We start from the raw sequence: 16,024 nt of genomic DNA on the forward strand, positions 1-16,024 counted from the left end.
TTGTCTGGCTGCTTCCAGACACCTTAACCCTCAGGTTTGGTGGGTCTGTGCTGTTGAGTTCTAATGAGCAATCAGGACTTACTCTAACTTTCCTGATTTCTAATGCACGATTCCTTTTCGCCCTTCCTCCCTCCACCTCTTGGCAGATTTGGGAAAAAAAAAAAAGAAAAAAAAAAATTCTTGACAGAATGTGGGCTATCAAGATTCACTAATTTTAGCAAGTACCAAATGTGTTTGTTTATTAAAGAGTTTGAATCTCCATTGGAACACAAAACTCAATATAAAGACCCAAGAACAACGTAGAGAGTTTCCCACTGGAACTCATGGCTATCTGTCATTAGGAAAAACGACCACCTCCATTTTCACCACGGAGTGTTTATCTCCTGCTGTTATTACAATGGCTTATCTGCTGGGTGGGTTGCTGTATCCATCCTGTGAATGCCTTCAATCAAAGCACTTCTTTAAAGCAGCATCTGCTCCTACTATTTTATAATTAGAATATAATTAGTAGAAGTCCTCACAAATAGCTCCCATAGAGAAATGACTCTACCACACAAAAGAAAGATCTAAAATTCCCAAGCTATTTACAATCTACACTAAAAAGAAATATGGGCATTTCTCTAGTGCCTCAGGAAATGACATCCAGACAACAAGACATAATTAAGAAGTTGACATGCAGTGGGCAGGACGAGGCATGACAATCTGTAGGCAGGTAGGGCAATCAATTATGCAAATAACTTTTGAAAATTTATTTTCACTTTCCAAAAAATCTTGTCAGGTCAGCTCAAAAGGTCAACCTCAAATAGAAAAGTCACTTTTTAATAAACAAAACAGAAAAAAATATTGCTGTCACAGGCAGCATCCACTTTTCCTCCATTTAAAATTATTTTGAAACAAAATTGAAGTAACTGTTTAAATAAAATGTTATTTCAAATTGAAAATGGATGCCTCTAGTTAATAATTATAATGCTGAATTCTTATTCAAGTTGTACATATAAATAACAGAAAAGTTTAAGTCTATTCAGGCCAACTTGTGGAAAATACACATTATCAAGAAGTACCTGCAAGTTTAAGTCAAATGAAGAAAGCCCAGTAGCACTTATACAAACTCGGCTACAAACCTCAGGCATTTACAAGTATCCGAAGAACTGAGACAGGCAACAGGGAGAGGAAAAGCAAAAGAGAGGGGGCGATTTTAGCTCTCTTTAGCAGTATTCACAGAGGGAGCGCATCCAGACCTGCAGGCTTGCACATCGCTCCTGCTAGGGGCAAGCACAGCAGGGGAGCCAGCCTGTTAAACACTAGTTTGAATATTTAGACTTTGAATCACAACCAAATGTGAACAATTAAGCTTAACAGAATTCCACTGAAAAGAGAATTAGACAGGCAAAAGAGGGGGAAGAGTACAGAGTGAAGAGCAAGACTGCTCTGTGGGGTGAAGGCCAGCACGAGCTCAGACCTCGAGTGAGAGGGAATAAAATGAGCTCTCCTTCTTACTTTCTGTCTGACCTTGAGCAAGTCATTAAAAGTCTCTGCTGCCTTATTTGCCCAGCCTATAAAATGGAAATAAGACCTTAATTATAAACTGTTTTGTCATCTTATACCACTGTGCACAGCAGATATTTTTATTTAACTTTTTCTTGAAACCCCGTTGAGACTTCCATGCTACCACAGGCAAGACTGAAGCCCAAACACCTATTTCTGAACAGATCAAGCGACAGTAAGAACAGAACCAACAAAACAAACCTTGAAAAAAAATTTCTGGGCCACAAAGATCTAATTTGTTTCCCGGTGAAGGCAGGATATCTGAGTGTCCTGTGCTCTCCTGCAAGGAAGTGACTCGTGTCTCCATGTTCCAATTAATTAGTGACACACTGAGAAGGCAAACCCTTCTTTCTGAGCGACGTGCTTCAGTTTTGCTCTCTTGTTGGTTGAGCCCCGGTCCTGATGTTACGGGAAGGGGCAGGATGGAGGCAGGATCACATACGAAATGAAAATAACAACCTGCAAGACCATCCTGTCATTATAACTTGCTCAAAATCTGCAGTTCCTACACTGCTGAATAAATATTCAACACAGACCATCATTAAAAAGTGTCCCTGACATTTCTCCCGTTACGTGGCATTTTACTTTAAATTATCCACAAGTTTTTCTTATGTAAATAATTTCAAAACAAGAATCAAGATCCAGCTTGTGAAGATGCACACAGAGAAGAGGAGGAACAAACAGTGTGTCAGCGCTACCATCTCTCCTTCCAGCCTGGTTTCAGCGACGGATGAGTTTGGTTCTGAGCACACAGCTTTGCTAGAGCTTCAGCCATGGTCTACAATGTTTCTCCCTGACACTCCCACTCATGGCTGTCTGCTGCAGGGAATGATGTTCATCTTCAACTGCACCAAACAGTTTAGTTACTAGGACTAATGGATTCAGGCTTGGATTTTTACAGAGACTTTCTACTGTGAACTTAACACACGAAAGGAACTGAAATTTTCACTGGTGAAATACTGCCGACTTTCTAAATAAACGCTAATAAAGATTATTATTGAGATATAGTCACAATGTAGCTAAAAGAAAACACAGCACTAAAACCTACAACTTTGGTCACTAGTTCGCCATGATACACTTAAAAACTTCAAACATAATGCAAGCAAAATTCATATTCCAAATGTGCGTGTGACAGACAGAGAAAACCAAGCCAAGCCATGGTGAGTAAATTCAGTGACAGAACTTCCTTGTATTTCAGAGTCAACCTGCTTTTGGGTCATGAACATTTGTATTCATGTTGTATTCCCAAATGACTGGCTTGAGCACTGTGATACAGCACACCTAGAACTTAACCTACTCCGGTGGTGTCTGATATTAAATTCTCTCTGCCATCATGATTTTGGGATTAAGACAAGGGACTCTAGTCTCCGTATTAACTTTGATAGGATTGCATATAATCTTACTAAAGTTGCATTAGAAGAGGGAAAATTCATGTCCCAGGAGTCCCTAATATTGCAACCACCACCTCATCATCGTTCAGCAGTGCTTTAGTTACTCTCTGATATGTCAAAACCCATCACTCCTAGTTTTTATCCATGTGTCACTTGGCTACTATTATCTGATAAGCAACTTTGAGTAACCTGTTTGCAATCCAGCTAGACTCAGGGAGAAAAAGTCACAACAGCTCAAAACCTCAGAAGTTTGGTTCTGCTAAGCTGCTTCCAAAAATGCTTCTCAGAAAATACACAAAGGGACTGACATTTCCCCAAGTACTGACCCAGATTCTTTTCTTTAACAATCTTAACACTTTTTCCTCCTACGACAGAAAATGTGCTCTCTAAACACTTCCTCTGTATCTTTGATGTTAAAAACACAGCCTTCAGGCCAGTCTGTTCTTAGTCCCTATTTTCAAGGATATAAAGTTCTTAGGGTAAGAGAGTCATTATCACTTTCCCCCTTTATTCTCCCACACTGCTTCCTTCATCTTTACCTGAGATGGAGACCGGCAGTCACTTTCTCAATGCATGCCCTGTTTAGATCATTATCTCCCCTATCCCTAACTGTACAGTCAGACTGAATTACTTTGGTGTGGAGAGAAGTGGCTCTAGGGAGACCCGCTCTCATCTTCCACAACACGACTGTAGGCTACAATGATCTCAGTTTTATCTGTTGTATTGTTTTCTCTTAGAGTATGGCCCTAATTTACCCAAGATTTGTGGGACTGCCATGAAACTCATGTCTGGAAGTCCATCCCACTGCATGCTTCGGAAAAGGACAAACTGTATCCTCCGCTGGGATGAAGATCAAACTCGTAACGTTAGTAGACTTACAATGCAAGATTGTAAGTCTACTAACACAAGATACAAGAGCAAAGAGACATGGGATTACATCCCACAGCAGTACAACTGTCATGTTTTGTTTTCTAGAAACTAAAATAGTTCCCATGAAACTAAAAGCTCAAGAAGGCAGACCTTCCACTGCCAGAAATTCCTGGTAACTCCACTAAGACACACAAAGCTGCAGGAACTGAGATATGGCCCCTTATATCCAAGCCCAGTTGGACTCCTCTCTTCTTAAGTAGCCCATATGTCTGCAGAGCCAGCAGCACGAACCGTTAACCGCCAGAGCCGCTGACACAGGAGAGGTCAATCAGCTCAGCTACCTCCAACTGACTTACTCTCTTGAGCACACTTCTGGCTTGCTCTGCATGGCGGTACTGCCTCGTTAACCGGGTTGCACCATGCTGGCTCGTCCTATAGACCTCAGCTTTTCCTACTTCTTGTAGTAGCTCTTCTCCAAAGGCTAAATTAATCCTCTGCAGGAGCTAGGGAAATGGGTGGAAAACGTTAAGACGAACACATGCTTTTTCTTACGAAACTGTCCCCGGTCTGATAGCAATTTCCAGTTAACAAGCTCTGACTAGTCTTCTTATGAAGACTTATTTTATCCTATTGGATAAAATAGTTTGTTGCTTATGTTTTATATACGGTCACATACATAAACACACACATATAATCAAATGCACTACATTTATTTTGATTAAAATATCTATCAGAAGTCCTTGATCTATGGTTTCATTTTAGCTATGTTGGGTTTTTCATTTGTATTCAAAAAGTGAAAAATATTTTAACCTTTCTGAAATGGATCATGTTAAAATAAATTGAAGAGAGTTGATGAAAAGTGTTAATTAACCTGCTTTCGTCTCATTAAGAGTCTGTGTTTAACCTATAGGTCATCTCCTCTTCCAGCTGATGTATGGATTTAATCTTCAATGATGAGCTAAACAACCCAATTTTCTATTTATGACTGAGAACTCCTGAACCTCTTGCTTTTTTGGGAGAGGACAAGAAAATTCCTAGAATGAAAGTGCTGAGCATTTTAAGGAATTATTCTAAAGCTTTTCTTATGGCAGGAGAGGTTGCAATAATGCTGACCCTGCAATATATTGTGGGTTTAAGATAAAAATACAGAACAATAACATGAAATCTTTTTTTCTCCCTTCTATAGGGTATACAGACATAATGGTTGAACTTTTCTAAAAAAAGGTGGTTTTTTTCCACATTATGTGCTGAATCAGGTATATTTATAATCATCAGCCACTTGCTCTTGTCTTGACTTCCTTATTTATCTGTGCAGTTATCAGTTTTAAGATCCCTGATGTGCCTGAAGGTTGGCTGGGGGTTGGAGGGACACAGAGGAGAAAAGGGAAGGTGGTGGGGAGGGAAGTGGGGGGAAGAATCTGCTGCATTTACCATTATCCAGAGCAAATATTTCACACCGACTGGCTCTTTCTACATCAGAATCAGATACGCAAAGTACCTGGAGAAGCTGCTCTGTAAGAGTCAATATATTTGTATTTCTGCTTTTAAAAATATAACTCTAATAATGCTAGAGGTAAGTCCAAAATTGGCAGGAGAGACAGGCTGGAGATCTATGCTTTTTAATATCAAGCTCTTCACCAAGATGACTTTTATCACGATAATGGCTAAATCACACTGATTGTAAAACAGCCAAAATGAGGCAATTAGTAAGGCCTGTGACAGCCACAGAAAACAAAACACACAAGGTTTTCAGTGCAAGCCAGATGGATATCTTCAATATATTTCTTATTGTCTGCTTTTGGTAATATGTTCAATTAAACTGAATCAGTACTGCAGAAGATCCTCTGGATTGCCTGAAAAAAATTAATTGTCTGCTGCAAATTTAATGAAGCTTAACAGTTGTATTATGTTTACAAGTCTTATTTGTTATGATCAGTAAGTGTTTACAAGAAAAAAACCCCTAACTTACTTCTTTCAACTAGCCCTAAGAGCAAACCATTGGTATTTTACAGCTTATTTCATTTACATGTTTCTTTGCCATTTACTGTTTTTGTCCTTAGCAGCTGACCTCATTTTTTTCTCTCTCAAGTAAGAAACCAACAGCTCTTGCAGTGCTGTTCATTCCTGAGTTGTTGTGAGTTAAGCCTCACTCAACAGTTTGACCACAAACTTGTGTTACGACATGTCCCCAAAGGGGCCGATGGAAATGCCCAGCCATGGGCTGGTCCCTCTGATGCTTGCTATGATTTTCATCAATGTTCAAGCAAGGTCACCGACCTTCCCCAGCACAACGCAGCTAATAGTCCACGGCTGTCGTGTTTGACAAGTTCATATTAAGGAAATCAAAAGCAAAAGGCGTGTCTGAGCAGAACTGAGGAGGGGTGGCTTTGGGGAAGGCTTGATGGCAGATGAGGCATCTGCTTCTCATTTTGCCACTTCTGTAATCTCAGAATAATTAGAACCTTTTTCTTCAATTAACTGTCAGAAAAATGGAAATGCTGACATGATACACAGCTATTTCATCTACCCTGGGGTGCCTGGGGCTGACCTGATTTTTCTGATGACCTCAGGTTCTCACTTGAACGGAGCTGGGAGAAAACCTAAATATCTACCAGACTCAGGTGTAACATGCGTAGAGGAGATGCACCTGCCAGCTCTGAAACACAAAGGTGAGCTCCTTACAGCTGCAGAAGGCAATTTGGATAGGCATCGTGTAACAACCTTGACTGTGGTTCACTGTTGGAAATAAACATGTCAGTTGCCTGAAACTATAAAATATGTGATTAAACCTTGTGTTTGAAGTGCCATATGGAGAAGAGCTCCTTAAAAGCTGCAAGGACCCTGAGGTATCTACTGGATATCAGTCCCATCACTGGCTTCTACTTGAAATTTTTCCACCCAGGGTTCATTAAGGAGAGCCAGCAAAGTGCAGCCTGCAGCGTTGAGGCTACCATGGTTGAGGGGAGGGAGGAGTAGACGTGGCGGATGCACAGCTCTCTCATTTATAATTGTGCCTCTCATACAGCGCTTTGGGTCATAATTTTACTTAAACCTAGCAAAAGACCCTTAATTGTGTCCTAGAAATAATTGGTGTCGGTTGAAATAGTCCAATTAGAGCTGAATATATTCCTTTGCAATTTTACAGCCAAAGATTATTGCTTTCATTGTCAGTTGTTAAAATCAACCATTTGCTACTCGTTGTGAGTTAAAAGACAAGAAAGATTTTCGAACTTAGAAATAAGTTTTGTTTCCTAAACATGAGAATACAGCAACATGTACTCATGAATAAATCAGTGCTTACATATCTCTATGGCTCTCTCTAATCCTTTTTTGCCTATAAACCCCTGATTTAGAGATTCTGGAGAACAACGGTGTGTACTCGAAATTGACTTTTTCTCCCTGAATTTTTTTAAAGCAATATTTTATGCCTGATAAGGAATATTCATTCATATCTGGACTACATATAAAAACAGTGTCCAGCAACTACTAAAAAAAACCTTAACAATAATAAAACTTCTTTTGACTTTTTCGGAGTTCTGAGTCTTTGGTAAGTGTAGAAAATCTTGGCTTTGATACCAGCCGAACACACACCTCAAGTGCTATCCAGCATAATTATGAAAAGCCCATAAAATATGGACAGCCCTAAAGTGCTGCTCTGGGATTATTACTTTAAACTCTGCCTCTCTTTTTTAAATCATATTTTGTGCGCTCAACACCAGGTATCGTTTAACCAGGTCCTTTCTTAAGGGCTGAGGCATAACCAACATGAATTTAAATTAGATTGAGTTGAACCATGAGGAAAGAAAAATAAAGACCTTGCATGACCTTAAACACTGCTGGATCAAGACACCTCTGAAAGAGTGACAGAGGGGCTATTCAAGTTTCAAAATGACTAACCGCTAAACCCACAACATATGGACGGATGGTATGGAAAACGACTGCATTAGCTTTCTGGGACAGCTTTCCATACGGGCAAAGAAGCAGCAATGTATCTGAAGGGGGAAAAATCAGGGAGGTGTAGAGAGGGTTTCTGGTAATGTGGATAGTGCTTAAATGGGTCAACAGATTTAAGTATGTGCTGCATTTTTCCCCTGGTTAATGTAAAAAACCCCAGCATCTTAATGTATGCCTTACTCTCCCTCTTGGGAAAAAAGTTAACCCCCCACCCCAAGCAATTGTTACCCCAGTTACTCAGAAGTAGTCATGACATAGTTGAGAACAGCTGGCAAAATTCACAGTGCTGAGTTATTTGTATTCACTGATTAAAAAAACAAAAAAAAGGACACTCAAGAAAATACACACACTCCTGGCTGAAAGATTAGCATTTCATACAACTGCAAAGGAAAAGCATTACACAGTTCCTCTGCAGCCAGATCCGTTCAGAGTACGCCCTAACAAGGAGAGACACTTTGTTAATGCACGCAACACCTCTGCAGAGGTCAGTAGATATTTCAAAAAAGCTATATGTATTTTTGACTAAGAGGAAACCAGGTTTATTAAACACCACCTTTTTTAATTGACGGAGTCAGTAATGGCACTATTTGAGAACTAGCTCAGTTGTAGGCCAAGTCCAGCATTTGCTGACCTCAGTAGTGCAAATGGCCATGGTGTTAGATTTAAGGCTGGCACTGAAGCCAAAGCAGATGGTAAAGAACACAGTCAGCAATACTAGCTCTGTTATGCAGAATCAGTGCCTGTGATAATGGAAATAAATTATTTTTAAGTATAAAACAAGATATAAATAGCCACACACACCATCTTAAGGATGGAAATAATTTTGTAAGGAACACACAACTGCGATCTAAAACTTGTACGGTAACACTCCGGATACTCACTCTGGATTGAGTTTATCTATGAATATCCAACAAGAAAAATCAGAATCACGGTAACGTGTAAACGTTTCCAAAATTTAATAAAATAATTCTCTGAAAACCCATGAGGGATATCATTCAGACCGTATAATTCTCCATCTGATTTTGATCCATCTTCTGAGTTTTATTCTTTAGACTAATTTAAAAGTCTGTCTGGACCCTTAAGTTTATAGACAAATAATACATTAAAAAAAAAAAATCAAACTGAAGGCATTACACTAAGTTGTCTTTAACACAATTATGGGCGGTTATGATGACATCTTCAAAGGTAAAAAGAACTACAAATGACTGAAACTCTACTCCTATGAAATTCAATAGCCGGTGTTTCATGATGAGCACTGCTGGTGCACACGCATCTGTGACCAGCCTCTGCGCCGTTCAGCTTCATAAGGCTGATGGGTACGAAGGTATCAAAGTCACCTCAGCCCAACTGAAGAACATTACGCACAAATAGAAAAGGAGGCATAAGCAATTCTGTTTGACTGCACATGTGCTCGTTAGCACATACCAGCTTACTGTATTATGTGGAAATTAAGCCACAAATGACTTGAAGAAACCCTGCACCATGCATTATCAGCCACGTTCAACCCAAAACTTCTGAAACATGCAATAGCGGACAGATGGTCAGTCATTAGAGAGTGATGTCTCTCCACTGGCGCATACCTGTGGAGCTCGAGAACTAAAGTCTTTTCAGTTCTTTATGGGCAGCATAATATTCATAATCTCTGAAGATGAAAAAATGGTTATTCCTTATCTACTAAAACGATCCATAGTAGTATAAATCCACTCTAGCCCCATGGGTACGAGGCAAGCACAACACATTTTCCAAGAACGTAGTTCAATACTGATCAAGTGACGTCAAAACGGAGACAACCACAGATGGCAAGATGGGCCGGGAAGACCATCGCATCCCACCGACGCTGTTTTTACAGAGCGCAAATACTGTGTCCACACTTATCAGCACAGCACTGCCCGTGAACTATGAGCCCAGCTACTTTTAAAGGACTAGAATAACATAGTAAGAATTGCAGGTTTAAAGGCAGTAACATTTGCAGTCTCTGAAGAGTTACTCAATAACGGGCCAGAATTTACAGTATTTAATCAATCGTTTCAATTTTAAGTGCAATGCACCAATTCAACATTCACACAAAGGAATAGGCTTGGAATGGAAAATACGCTATTTTATAGAAAATAATTTGGATCACTGTGCTGGACAAAATCAAGACTATCAGTCTATTCAAGCATGAGGAAAAAATAACCTGCTGACATTACCTTTGTATTCTTTTTCTGCTAAAGTGATACGGATACCAGCTAACAAAAGTTCTCTTGCTTTTACCGCCTTGAGCCCTCCCATGACAGTCCAAATGAGACGAGCTAACGGCAGTAGGAAAATCTTACAGGTGCATCATAATGAAACAGGCAAATAAAGTCATCGGAACTTGCCCTTGTCAGAGATGCAACAATGTGACTGGAATTGCTGCACTTCCCAACAAGAACAGAAATGTACAGACTCTAACAAGCATTAGCATGCTGTTTCTGTCCATTAAACCACAGAGATAAGGGGACTGGAAAGGCCTGGATCATCCTGGTCTGCAATCAAAGGCAACCGGATAAAAAATGGTACGAAAAGCCAATTCTGTCAGGCTGGAGTGCTTTGAAACCCGAGAGCATCTCTGCTGCAGGACAATCCCTGCCACCGCTCCTCCGTGGCCAGTTCCATACTGCACAGCTCCAAGTGCAGAAGCAGCAGCAGCCCCGCTCACCTCTGCAACCGCTCATCTGCCGGAGTGCGACACGTCGCTACTGCCTACTTGGAAATTACAGAGGACCACACCACAAAGCTACAGGCTGCAGAGTCAGGATGAATGATTAGATTTATAGAAAGATTTACATATAAATTTATATTAAAATTTATATAAATATATTTTTATATATAGATAGGGTTATAGCTCAGAACACAGCCAAAAGGAAAGCAGATGTTTGACAAGCAGCCACACGTGTCTACGGTGGGTGCCACGATCCATTCACCTCCAATGTCACAAAAGCAAGGCTGCCACAGGCTCATCAAGACATTTAGTGTGCCTGCTGGAAAACAAGCTGCATGACAAGGATTTTCTCATCCTGTGAAAGAAACGGTGGCGATACTTTATTATCATCTGCATTCCTGTCATTAGCTTCTTTGTGCTGCTTCTTCCATACCTAATGCTGCCAGAGAAACTTCACTTGGGTCTCAGTCGCTGCACAAGCTGGGACGTTAGCACCAGGAGCCTCTCCTTGCGCTTCCTATATTCAGAGCTTTTATTGCAACGTCTTGAAATTAGTTTCCTATTTCAAAGCTGCTGCTGCATTAGCCAATTTATATCACTGCATTAAATACAAGTAAACTCACATTGTACAGTCTATGCCTGTTTACACTATTTGTCATTTAAACCCTTGGTACTGAGAAAGTCTATAGTCTTTCTGTGTGTTGGAAGAATTGAACATTTAGCCTCAAGTACAGGAGAAAATGGAAAAAGAAAGATGGAAAATTAGTATTTATATAGTACACGTAAACACATGCCATGTTTTACATAGCTCTGAACACTGTCTGTGGGATTCTTCTCTCTCCTTACAAATTTAATCCTGCTTTTTAATTCAAAGGTCAAACCGTACATGCAAGTTTGCAAGATTTCAGGTCTTGGAGGCCAGAACGGTTCTCATTTAGCACCAACCAACAGAACAAACCCAAACCACAATCTCACTCGTTTGGAAAACCACCGAGGTTCACCTCTGACAACAGCATGTTAATACACAGCCCTATGGGCACCCATCAGAATTTCATATTTTTTAAGCTGTCTACTCATGCATAATATGCATATTTATTCATCCCTCTCTGGTTGTTTGCCAGAGATTTATTTTAAGCTCCTTGGTTCTGGTGTAGCAGATATTCTCCTCCTCCTCCCATCCTTGCCTACACTGTCTTTGACACTGTCGGCATCTCTCCCTCACAGAGAAAGAAAATTAAAAAAAAAAAAAAAAAAAAAAGGAGAACCTGCAATATTAATGGAATAACACAGGAAGGTTAGAAAAAATGTTTTTTGACCTTCACAGTTTTTTACTCAATGATGTAAGATGAGTTAGAAAAGAATATAAGCATATCTTAAGGTCAAAAAACTCATCAGCTGATAAACTAGTCCTTTTGTACACCACAAAACTGAGTTAAAATAAGGTATTCAGTCATATTTCCATCAAAACTTGCTGGTGTTTTACTTAGGGCAGAGAAACTCAAGCATTTCAGTATAAAATGCAGTATTTTACACAGTTCATTTGGAGTTCAGAATAGTTTCTGCTCTTTTATACTTTTTATGGGTTAGACTTTGAAATTGTATTTCTCAGTTTGCTGTTAATATCCACATCTTGGCCTTAAGAGTTTATTCTCTGCTTCATGCACATGTGTCACTCCCATTAATGCTAATGGAATCGAGTTAAAACGGAGCACTGAGGGAGAAAAAAGTACTTGCTAATCCTTTATAACCTTACCGCAAAGAAAAGTGATTTGTAAACCACGTGAACCCAAAGATCAGGTACAATAGCTGCTGACTATTGTGCTCGGAGTTAGGGGCTATTCCTGGGGTACTGAGAGGAAGAAAGGATAAGCCATGAATTACAGAAGCATGACTCTTCAATAACAGAAACGAAACACAGTCTTATTTTCAACGATTGGCTTTTTTACAGTGGTACAAGTGGTCCCTGAACTGCAGACCCCAATTCAACCCCCTCGGTGCCTTGCAGCACTCCAAAAACCAGGATGACCTCAGTTGTGCCCAGCCTGGAGATGAAAAGCCGGTGCCTCCTGCCATGAGCACGTGCCACCCTCCTGCGATCCCTGTGGACTCCAGGGAAGGATGTTTGGGCTGTGTTTACCATTTTGCTCTCCAGTTTTGCTCTGGGGCACACAGCAGTTGATCGACCCTTTTAATAACAGACAAGGTCTTTTTTACATTTGTTTTCCCTGTGCATTGCTTTCTTAGCTATTTGCTGTAGATGCCTCCTTAGAACAGCACAGATTAAGAAAAGGCAGAGTCAGCTCATACAGAGATCTAATGCTGATCTTCACTTGTCTCTACTTTTGTTTGCAGGGACCAATGTAGGCATGGGCAAATGCCATACAAGCTGTTCAGATCAACTCAAACCTGAAGAACTCTTGGTGACAATAAGCTACAGCATTCCTGAGGGAAATTGTATTGAGGCCGCACCTCGAATACTGTGTTCAGTTTTGGGCCCCTCACTACAAGAAGGACGTTGAGATGTTGGAGCGTGTCCAGAGAAGGGCAACGAGGCTGGTGAGGGGTCTGGAGAACAAGTCTTATGAGGAGCGGCTGAGGGAGCTGGGGTTGTTCAGCCTGGAGAAAAGGAGGCTGAGGGGAGACCTCATCGCTCTCTACAACCACCTGAAAGGAGGCTGTAGCGAGGTGGGGGTCGGTCTCTTCTCCCAAGTAACTGGCGAAAGGACGAGAGGAAATGGCCTCAAGTTGCGCCAGGGGAGGTTTAGATTGGACGTGAGGAAAAATTTCTTTACTGAAAGAGTGGTTAAACATTGGAACAGGCTGCCCAGGGAAGTGGTTGAGTCACCATCCCTGGAAGTATTTAAAAGACGGGTAGATGAGGCGCTTAGGGACATGGTTTAGTGGGCATGGGGGTGTTGGGTTGACGGTTGGACTTGATGATCTTGGAGGTCTCTTCCAACCTTAATGATTCTATGATTCTATGATTCCTTTCACAATAAATACCTGTAGAAGATATGAACGGATAACACAGCCCTCCACTCTGGGGCTGCATCGTCAGCCCCCTGGTGTAAGGGAAGCAGAAGGACCAAGTGCCATGAAGCGCAACCCCAGGAACATCCCATCTAACTGTAAGTACCTCACTGGATAGCTAAGGCAGAGGCAAACATTTTGCCCTGAGAAAAACCTGCTGCTGTACCACTGTCACCTGCAGTCTGTAACTCTACCAGGGGCTCACCAGCTTTCTCAGCGCTTGCCTGATCCCGACATTACTTGCTGAAATGTGCTCTGACTGTAAAAACCACAGATTAAAACTTGCACTGAAACATTTTAAAGTATTCCCTATATACCATAAAAATAATTGATGGGGAGAGCCTCTAACCGAATACTATCCATCAATGTCAATATATGGGAGAATTAAAACTGACAGCATTAGAGCTCTGTGATTGATTTATTGCTTTGTAATCAATCTTTCCTGATTTGTTATCCAATATAGTTTTTTCCCCAAATAAGGAGGAGATGGAGAATGATTGTAAGTGTAATAATCTATATATTCATTTCCTATAATAATTCATCAGACATCGGACTACTCATAAGCAGGCCAAAAATTAAGACCTTCATCAGTGCCTCTCACTGTTTATCAAATTATTAATTTAAATATTTTTGTCAAATATTATAGCTTTTGCTTTTGAAAAAAATATTTGGCAGAAAAAATCTGAACACACATGAATAAACACTTTGAATTCCTGAAATGCAGAAATTCAGCCCTGGATAAGAAATAATGAAATTAAATCAGAGTTTGTGCATCTTTTCAAAAATTATGACATTGAATTGCAAGGGTGAAACTCTTGCATCGTTCGACAACAAGACAAGATGTATTAAAGAGTTCAGAAGGTTTTTAAAAAAGATAACGGAAGTTTAGGAGTAACAAGAATAAATGAAATTGAACTAGATAAGACATGTTTTTAAAGGACACCACCTAATCTCAGCATGCTGAGGGCAACGTTTCTCCACAGGTACGCCATGGCTTTATGCATGTCCTTTGCAAAACTGAATCTTAGGACACAGCTGGCTGCAGCGACAGCAAGTATTTCTCAAGCATGATTACTGGCCATTGCTAGAAACAAGTCATACAACGATATGGACCAGGGACCTGGCTTTGTATTACAATTCCCGTATCATTTGCAGTATAATTTTAAACTGTGTGTGCATACAAATGCATTAACTTGCTCTAAGCACCATCAGTCAGTGCAACCACAGACACCTTCCTGCTGTTAACGTTGTCCCCAACCCACGAGGCTCAGCAGGATTCTGAGATGCAAAAGACACTTTAATCCCCCCAGGCTCCACTTGCATCAGCATCAAAGGGGAAAGGTGCAGCATGCATGGGGCTGCTTGGGACGCTCTTAGACCCTAAAAGGGAGTATCAGTCATATGCAATGAAAATTGCAATTACCTTTCACAACCAAGCTGCCCGTGCTGCTTGCTGTCCCGAAGTGGTTTGTGGCCACGCAGGTGTAACTTCCTGCGTCGGATTTGGTGACGTTGACAATCCGGAGGCTCCCATCGTCCAAAACAGTGATTCTGGAAAGACAGCAGACACAGAAGTTATATATTTTTTAAGTTAACATAAAACTCTTTCGAGTCTGCATTAATTATTGATGGTTTGAACAACAGACAGTCCGTTGGCCATTACAGAGGGAGTTTAGCTGACAGAAATCTCTCAGGACGCAATTCATAAATATTGAATGCCACCATTTACTTGAGTTTTCCGTGTCTTTACTTGAGGGCAACTTTAATTTACACACCAGCAGCTTGTGTAGGTTTTACACGTGTCTGTACTTTGATATTCAGCACTCACCATGACAACCCTTGCAACATGTGGTACACAGGCTACATCTAAAAATCTCCACGCTTGCTGCTTAACAATGTAAAAGCTTCTGCCGAACAGATGCAACGAAGCAGGTGTTTCATTGCTGCTTTTTTTCAAGAAGGCTGATGGCTTTTCAGCAAGGGTACCATGCTGCCAAGCTTCCCCTCTGCACTCTCCACCTCTGCCTGCACTATAACTCAGCCTGTGGGGCTTATCTGCTGTTGCACTTGCAGGTTTAAAAAGAAAATATCCTGTTTCATTCCCATCCCCTCTTCACATACGTACTCCCCGTCAAAACAGTGTTGTTATCTGCAGCGGTACACGTCTCTCGGAGAGCGGGAGGCAGGCGAGGATGGCACGTTAATTCCTGGGGTGATCCCCAGCCCCTCCTCTTGCACAAGGGCTGCACTTCAGGCTTGCCTTGTTCTCATAATTAGCTTTGTCTCCTATTCCATTTTCTTCTGTTCTGCTCTAAGTCCATGAAAACGGAAAACCTGATCCTGCCCAGTAAATCCCATCGAAACATGAATGACTTGTGCCCTGTGGAGGCATAATCTAAGGTTACTCCAGAAAAACCTTTCCCCCAGCCTAATATCACCTCTTTTAGCAAAATACTTGGTTGTCTACTCAGTATCATGTCTTACAGCACAATCTGCTTTCTTCCCTTCAGCCACTTTCAGACCTGCACTGAAAATCTTGTATTATTTCCTG

The 16,024-nt window shown here is 40.9% G+C and overlaps 1 protein-coding gene across 1 annotated transcript in view; it reads right to left on the reverse strand.

Moving 5' to 3' along the window:
- The window catches only part of CNTN4 (contactin 4), a 129,010-nt gene that overhangs the window by 24,924 nt on the left and 88,062 nt on the right, over window positions 1-16,024 (reverse strand). Inside the window, exon 10 of the mRNA XM_009330624.1 lies at window positions 14,897-15,024. Coding sequence (XP_009328899.1) covers window positions 14,897-15,024 — 128 coding nt within the window. The remainder of the gene's footprint in view (window positions 1-14,896; window positions 15,025-16,024) is intronic.

This window comes from Pygoscelis adeliae, unplaced genomic scaffold, assembly GCF_000699105.1.
Source record: "Pygoscelis adeliae isolate BGI_AS28 unplaced genomic scaffold, ASM69910v1 Scaffold278, whole genome shotgun sequence".
NCBI classification, from domain to species: Eukaryota; Metazoa; Chordata; class Aves; order Sphenisciformes; family Spheniscidae; genus Pygoscelis; species Pygoscelis adeliae.